The sequence below is a fragment of the Musca vetustissima genome, unplaced genomic scaffold, assembly GCF_032173495.1.
Source record: "Musca vetustissima isolate MV318-11 ecotype Yass unplaced genomic scaffold, APGP_CSIRO_Mvet_v1 utg28269, whole genome shotgun sequence".
Classification (NCBI taxonomy): Eukaryota; Metazoa; Arthropoda; class Insecta; order Diptera; family Muscidae; genus Musca; species Musca vetustissima.
In genome coordinates, this window is record NW_026874012.1 from 13,113 (window position 1) to 20,939 (window position 7,827).

The following is a 7,827-nucleotide window of genomic DNA, read 5'->3' on the forward strand; positions in this document are numbered from 1 at the left end:
TACCGCAACAGAAAGAAACCAATGAGCGGAGCAATATTGTCGGACGGAGCCGACCATACAACTTCCACGAAAATCGAACTTTCTGTGGTTCTATATTCTGAGCTTGGGCAATATTTCGCGATATTTGCCCTTTAGTGTGGTAATGGGTTACCAAATAATATATTTATACGTAAGTACCCATAAATATGTAAGTGTATCTCCCGAATCCATCCGAGTACATACGACAATATAATTAGTATCAAAAGGTCAACCACTCCTCTTGAATATGCTATCAACTTATCAGGTCCATGTAATTCAGTAGTAAATATATACGCCGTGGAATACAAATTTTGTTATTTTTCACACAAAAGTCAGGTCCATTTGACCCGCTAAATATTCACCTATCTTTATCAAAAGATGCATGATTATTCCACGGCCCGATCCCCTTCTCCATGTAAAAATTCGAGATGTTTGGGCCATGATTGCGGCCTCTGGAGCGACCAGAAAACCAGACAAAAATTAAGTATTTGGTCCATTTCATCCCCTAATTTTTAACCGATCTTTCCCAAAAACAATAGAGGTCTTCATTGGCCAGAACCCAGCCTACATGCAAAATTTCGTGAAGATTGGTCCATAACTGTGGCCTGTATCAGGTTTACAAATTATAATGGACAGACGGACAAACGAACACGCAGGTCTAGATCGACTCAGCTGGTCGAGATATGACGATCGGTATACTAAAAGTGGGTCTAGGACCAATATATATATATATATACAAAGCTATAATACCCTGACAACATAGTTGTGTAGGGTATAAATAGACTCAAAAGTGCTGAAGAACTGCTTCGCTTGGCAGAAAGTGGTGAACTGCAGAATTTGGTTTACTCCGATGAGAAAATATTCTTTGTCCAGCAGTTTGTAAACAAACAAAACGATCGTGTTTTCATGCCAAAGAGGAGCTATATCTAAATCTGAACCCATTTTCTCCAATCGAGATTTTCTCCGATCACAGACAAGTGACTTGTGCTAAATTTCATCCAAATCGGATCATAAATGCGGCCTGTACTTTGTTTACAATTTAACATAAATAGACGGACAGACATACAGGGTTGCCCATATTCGACGAACCCATGTTTTTTTTTTTAAATCAAAGAAAAAAATAAAAATTTGGAGGTTGGAGGTTGAATATGATATCTCTCAAATGGCCGCCTCTGGCGTTTATGACGTATTGTGCCCTTCTTGCTGCATTTTCCATCGTTTTTGCCACATTTCGGCCGGAATAGCGGCTATTTCTTCACGAATGTTGTCCTTGAACTCTTCTACGGCCCTTGGCTTGTTAACGTAAACCATTGACTTCAAATATCCCCACAAGAAGAAGTCAGGCGGCGGCGAATCGGGCGAACGCGGTGGCCAGTCCAAATCACCACTTTTCGACATCAAACGGCCCGGAAACAAATTCTTCAGAAAATCGATTGTTATGCGACTTGTGTGGGGTGGAGCGCCGTATTGTTGAAACCAGAACTGCCTCAGAACTGCTTTCGGCGAATAATTGGCATCGCAAAACTGGTCATCATGTCGCGATAACGCTCCTGATTGATGGTAACAGCATGGCCATTTTCATTTTGGAAGAAAAACGGCCCAATTACCGTTTTCGCACTAACGCCGCACCAAACTGTGACTTTTTCGTCATGAAGAGACACTTCTTGAATCTCCTTAGGATTTTCAGTGGCGTAAAAACGGCAATTTTGCTTATTTACGGTCCCATTTAATGTGAAATGGGCTTCATCGGACATGATAATTTTGTTCCAAAATTGTTCGTCATCTTCGGCCATTTCGATGACTCTTTGGGTCCATTCCAATCGACAAGGCTTGTCCGCAGGCAACATTCTTTGCGTCAATTGAATTTTGTACGGAAACAAATGCAAATCAATGCGAATAATCCGTTGTAAAGTGGACCGAGCCATGCCCAACTGCTGGGAACGGCGTTTTAGGGATGTTCTTGGGGACCTCTCAACACTGGCTCGTACGGCAGCGATATTCTCGGCCGATCGCCTTGGTCGACTTTTATATGGCCTCTTCGGATTAGAAAGAGCCTTACCAGTCGAAAATTTTTCGTATAAACGCTTAATGGTGTTCTTAGAAGGCGCACTTCTCACATTTTTTAATGTTTTTTTGAGTGTTGAGTTTTCACAATTGATTTCTTCTGTTGAATGTAAATTTCAACTATTTCAGAGCGCTCGCGCGGCGTGTATTGGTAAAAATCTGTTTGGACTGACGCTTCAAACGCGGTATGTCATTAAGCGATGTGACATCTCTGTCAAAAGTTATGGCGTTGCCAGATGGGTCCGTCGAATATGGGCAACCGACTCAGAAAGTGATTCTATGCATATTCCCAAAGTGCATGTGTCTATCTCGTTTCTTTATGCCTGTTACATGCATATGCACAAAGACATTATACCCTGTACCACAGAGTGGTGAAGGGAATAAAAACACCCTTTATATAAAAGTTCATCACCTGAGACCCCATAAAGTATATATATATACAGTGGTGGTCACGTAATTAAAATATTTTCTGTGGTTAACATTTCTTGGAAGGTTTTTTAGGAAGTATTTTCAGTACAAAACACTTAGATATACTGCACTTAAAAGATAAAGTGTGAAAATAGCAAATTATTACATGCAATTTTTCTATAAATGCACTGTGGTACAGAGTAGTATGTCTTTGTGCATATGTTGTTAATAGGGAAAAGGAATCGAGATAGACCCATGGTTCCTTTTGAAAATATGCATAGAATAACTTCCTGAGTCGATTTATGCATGTCCGTCCGTCTGTAGAATGTATGATCCGATTTGGATGAAATTTGGCACAAGTCACTTATTTGACCCAAGGACGAACCCTATTGAAATTGAAGAAAATCGTTTAAGATTTATATATAGCTCCCATATATATTTTTGTCCGATTTAATGTAAATGGTGCACCAAAGTCCCTATATATCCTTCGATTTGCACGAAATTTTGGCATAGTGTACAGAATTGCATCTATAATAATGTGTGCTAAGATTCATGAAAATCGCTTCAGATTCTGATATAGCTCCCATATATATGTTGGCCCGATTTAAGGTAATTGGTGTACCAAAGTTCCTATATATATATATCGATTTGCACGAATTTTGGTATAGCGTACTGAATTAAGACTAGAATTCTCCGTTCATATTTAAATGCACCTCCTATGTATATTTTCGTCCGATTTTAAGTAAGTGGTGCACTAAAGATCCATACCTAGGCCAATTGACACAATGTACTGAAGTTAATATAAATTAATCTCAGGCAAGTTTCCTTTAAATCGGTTCAGATATAGATAGAACATAGCTTCCATATATAATTTTCACCTATCCATGTTAATTGTACACCAAGTAAATTAATATTAAATTTTAAACCGTGCAACTTGAAACAAATAGCATGTGGTGTCAAGTTTGCTTTAAATCGATTTACAAAATTTAGCATAGGTTGCAGAATGACATGTGTAGGGATTGATGTTAGTCGGTTTCGATATACATAAGATTACATATTTAAGTTAGTTCAATTTCATGTCGATGTTCTTTCAAAAAGGCGACGTCTGTATCACATCGTCGGCCCATATACTACTACTTTCCTTACTGGTTTCACTTGTATGAGTTCCCATTGGGTAGTCAATCTCCTTAAAAAAAATTTATGAAAGCCCAATATAACGACACTCGCTATTATTCGGTATTTTTAGGGATTTGGGTTCCCATTAGGTAGTAAATCACCCTACCAGAAATTATGGATGTCGATTTTTAGACACTTCTTTTACCCGAATTGGCTGTAATTTTTCAAATCTTTCTAGCAAAAATTTAACATTGTATTGCCCGCCATTTATTAAGGTCCCGAACTATTTCTGCTATTTTAAATGTCCGCCTCATTGTTGAGGTTATAAAAAGTTCGTTTTACTTTACTTTACTCTTTTCTGAAACAATTTTTTTTACAGTGAAAACTATTTAAACAAATGCATTGGAACATATTTTATTATAAAATCCAAGCTTATTAATAACCCTTGCAAAATGTTTTTACAGAATCCGAGCTTTTTGACAGACCCTAACAATTGCACTCTTATTAAAATATCGTGCAAAAATATTTTTAAACAAATAAATACGTTGTTACGTTCCGCCATGTCCCATTTTATATAGTCTCCACCATTAAGTGGACATTTAAAACACCTAAAATCGATTTGGGTTTGTGATTTTCCGCACATTAGGTCCAATATTGACCGATCATCCTCGTAAAAAACGTCATGCTTATTCGTTGGTTGTTTCCCATTATCTGTGTATTATTTCGTGGCGGCCAGGTGATAATTAAGGCCTCTAGAGCTACCAGGAAAATATCCAAATATACAATCTTTAAAAAAAGGTGGGATCTAGGGGCAATTTCCGGACGATGGGTCAATAACTGTGGCCGGTACTAAGATTACTAATTTTAATGGACAGGCAGATACATAGAGGTAAATCGAATCATTTAGACGAGATATAAGATCGATGTTACAGACTCTTGAGTCCACAAAAACTTATAGGACCCACATGAAACAAAAATTCACTTTTATTGATCATTATTATATAATTAGTATTTGTTGGAAAAATATTTTAATAATATAATCTTAACTTTTTATCACAATTTAGAGTTCAATAAAATGTATATCCTCTCAGACAAAAACCTTCTACAAAGGCGGAATATTCTCCAACAAAATAGGTTCAGGGGCTGGATAACATCCGAGAGATTCAATTGTTACATTGACACCAAATTCATTTATTTCATTCGTAATCATTGGAAAACAAATAACACCATAGGGTGTAGAAATTTCGGGATTTGTGACATGAAGTGGTGATTCTGTGGCAATAGATGGATCCGTTGCAATGGTCGAATCTTCTGCAGTAGTAATTACAGTTTCAGTAGAAGTCTGTAAAATGGTAGTTGTTGGTATTTCCGTGGTACTGGTTGTTGTTGTGGTTATCTTCTCTGTAGTTATTGTATCTTCTATTGTGGGATTTTGTTTGTCGTTTACCCGCTCCAGAGCATTTTTCGTTGAATCCGCAATACCTCTAAACATGTCATGAAAATTTATTTTATTTATTCTCGCTAAAAATTCATCCATATTTTCATTGGGATGATATGACGGATTTAGACTATCCAAAATATCTAAGGGATTTTTGTCGACAATTACACGTTCGGTGGTCGGAGTTGTGGTGGTCGTCTCTTCTGAGTTCTCTGATACATCTGTTACATCATTTTCAAATAGAGTACCCATATTTACTTTAGTTATTGAATTTAATATTTCATTTAAATTCATATTCCCATAAAGGGGATAATTGAAGTCGTTTGAAGGTATTGATGTTTCTGTGGTAGAGGTTGTGGTAGTTGTGTCCTCTGAATAACTGTTTCGGGTAGCATCATTAGAACTATGTCTCACGTGATATGGTTTAGGGAAATTGAGATTTCTAAAAGTTTCTGGTATATGTGATGCCAAAAAGTGACCGCTAGCAAAACCACTTAAAAAGTCATCACGATCTGGAAAATAAAAAAATCAGTTTTCTTAGAAAGATTTAAAAAAAATAAAATAGTTTTTCAAGATCTATAAGACCAATAAGCGTGGATTTTTTTAAAAAAAAATATTTTTTAAAGTCTATCAGACCAATAGGCGTGGATTTTTTAAAGAATATTTTTACAAGGTCTATCAGATCAATAAGCTTGAATTTTTAAAAAATATTTTTTAAGGTCTATCGGACCAATAAGCGTGGATTTTTTAAAGAATATTTTTACAAGGTCTATCAGATCAATATGCTTGAATTTTTAAAAAATATTTTTTAAGGTCTATCGGACCAATAAGCGTGGATTTTTTAAAGAATACTTTGTGTTCTTTTGGTTAGCAAAGGTCTACCAAAAATGATAAATAAAAGTCCATTTTTTCGGATATTTTTAAGAAAATATTTATTTTGGGGGTTTTATCGGACCAATCGCAGAAATTTGATACTTTGTGTTCTTTTGGTTAGCAAAATAAAAATTATAAATAAAGGTCAACGTCTATCAGACCAATAAGCCTGGATTTTTTATAAGAATTCTCTGAAATTTTGTACATTGGGTTCTATGGGTACCAAATACTCCACTAAGAATTTAAATATAGATTATTTTTCAACGTCATATCAGACCAAAAATTTTTGGATTTTTTAAAGAATTCACTTAATTTAGTAGGTCTATAGGTAGCACATATCTCTACTATAAATGCATAAAATCACTTTTTGAGTCGATTTAAGCACGAAATTTAGCACAGCGTAACAAATTAGGTCTAGAATGATGTGTGTTAAGCGAAAATGGATTTTTATATATAGATATATATTTTTCGATTTAATGAAAATGGCAGACCAAAGTACCTATATATCTTTCGATTTGCACGAAATTTGGCACAGCGTAATGAATTATCTCTAGAATGATGTGTGTTAAGTTTCCTGAAAATCGGTTCAGATTTAGATATAGATCTCATTTATTTTTTCTTCCGATTTAAGGTAAATTGTGCACAAAAGTCCCTATATACCTCTAGATTTGCACTAAATTTGGCTCAGCGTAATGAATAAGGTCTAGAATGATGTGTGTTAAGTTTCCTGAAAATCGGTTCGGATTTGGATATAGCTCTCATATATATTTTTCAATTTAATGTAAATGGTACACCAAATAATCTTTCGGTTTGGATAAATTTGGCACAGCGTAATGAATTAGGTGTAGATGTGTGTTAAGTTTCCTGAAATCGGTTCAGATTTAGATATAGCTTCTATATAAGACCAAATGAACAATTTATTTTTTGCAGAATGACGTGTTTATTTCATTTTACTGGTCCTTTAAAAAATGCGACATCGGTTAGGATTCATCTGTTGAATATACTCAAAGTGGTTAAAGAATATTTTTTCAAGGTTTATCAAACCAATAAGCGTGGATTTTTTAAAGAATATTTTTTCAAGGTTTATCAGATCAATAAGCCTGGATTTTTTAAAGAATATTTTTTCAAGGTCTATCAAACCAAGACCACTCACTTGAACTACTTGAAGAATATCCATGACCATTATTATGATTATTTCCATATGTATTGAAGTGGGTGTCATATTGTTGCCATCTGCTGCTGCCTAAGCCCGAGTATGAATTATAACTTCCAAAATTGCCACCATAACCGCTGCTGCTTCCATAATTATCACGATGGTAGTTCAAATTACTGCCGTAATTTTTGAAGCCACTGCCATGATTTCCACTCGAATGGCTATCATATCCGATACTTCCATACCCGCTGCTACCTGAATAACTATCACTATGTGATTTAGAATTGCTGCCGTAATTTTTGGAACCACTTCCATAGCTTCCACTCGAATGACTCCGATATCCACTACTTCCATGCCCGCTACTTCCATGACTGCTACTCGAATGACTACTGCTGCTACCGCTATAACTGCTACGACCACCACTACTTCTTCCACTACTACTACTTCCCCTACTTCCACTTCCACGGCCTCCGCCTCGAGCTTCTGTATTACCAGACAATATTACCAGGCCAATTAGGCCGATTAAAAGGCCCGTGATTTTGAAATTCATTATTTCTGAATTTTCTTATATTGTTGTTTTTTCAACTTCACTTGTTTGCGAATTGAAACTTTCGCACTGCTTCGATGCACAAATCGTAATGAGTTTAAATTAAGAATTCATAAATTGTTTTAAATCAATTCTGGCAAAACCAATTGCCATATTTACGTCGTTTATATTGATAACGTCATCAATCTGATCCGTGGGTACATTAAACCA

General features: G+C 35.8%; 1 protein-coding gene across 1 annotated transcript; it reads right to left on the bottom strand.

The window, feature by feature from the left end:
• Positions 1-4,708: 4,708 nt before the first annotated feature.
• Positions 4,709-7,620, bottom strand: LOC133329963 (uncharacterized protein DDB_G0280315-like). The gene is made up of 2 exons (XM_061538425.1): positions 7,071-7,620; positions 4,709-5,556 (listed from the first exon to the last, which is right to left on the bottom strand). Exons 1-2 carry the CDS (start codon positions 7,618-7,620, stop codon positions 4,709-4,711), a joined length of 1,398 nt encoding a protein of 465 aa, XP_061394409.1.
• Positions 7,621-7,827: the final 207 nt, after the last annotated feature.

What these genes read in the sequence shown, in the direction of transcription:
- LOC133329963 (XM_061538425.1), bottom strand. Translation starts at nt 7,620, where the DNA reads ATGAATTTCAAAATCACGGGCCTTTTAATCGGCCTAATTGGCCTGGTA. An exon ending in ATATTCTTCAAGTAGTTCAA is followed by an intron (nt 5,557 to 7,070) that starts GTGAGTGGTCTT and finishes TTTATTTTCCAG; the next exon opens with ATCGTGATGACTTTTTAAGT.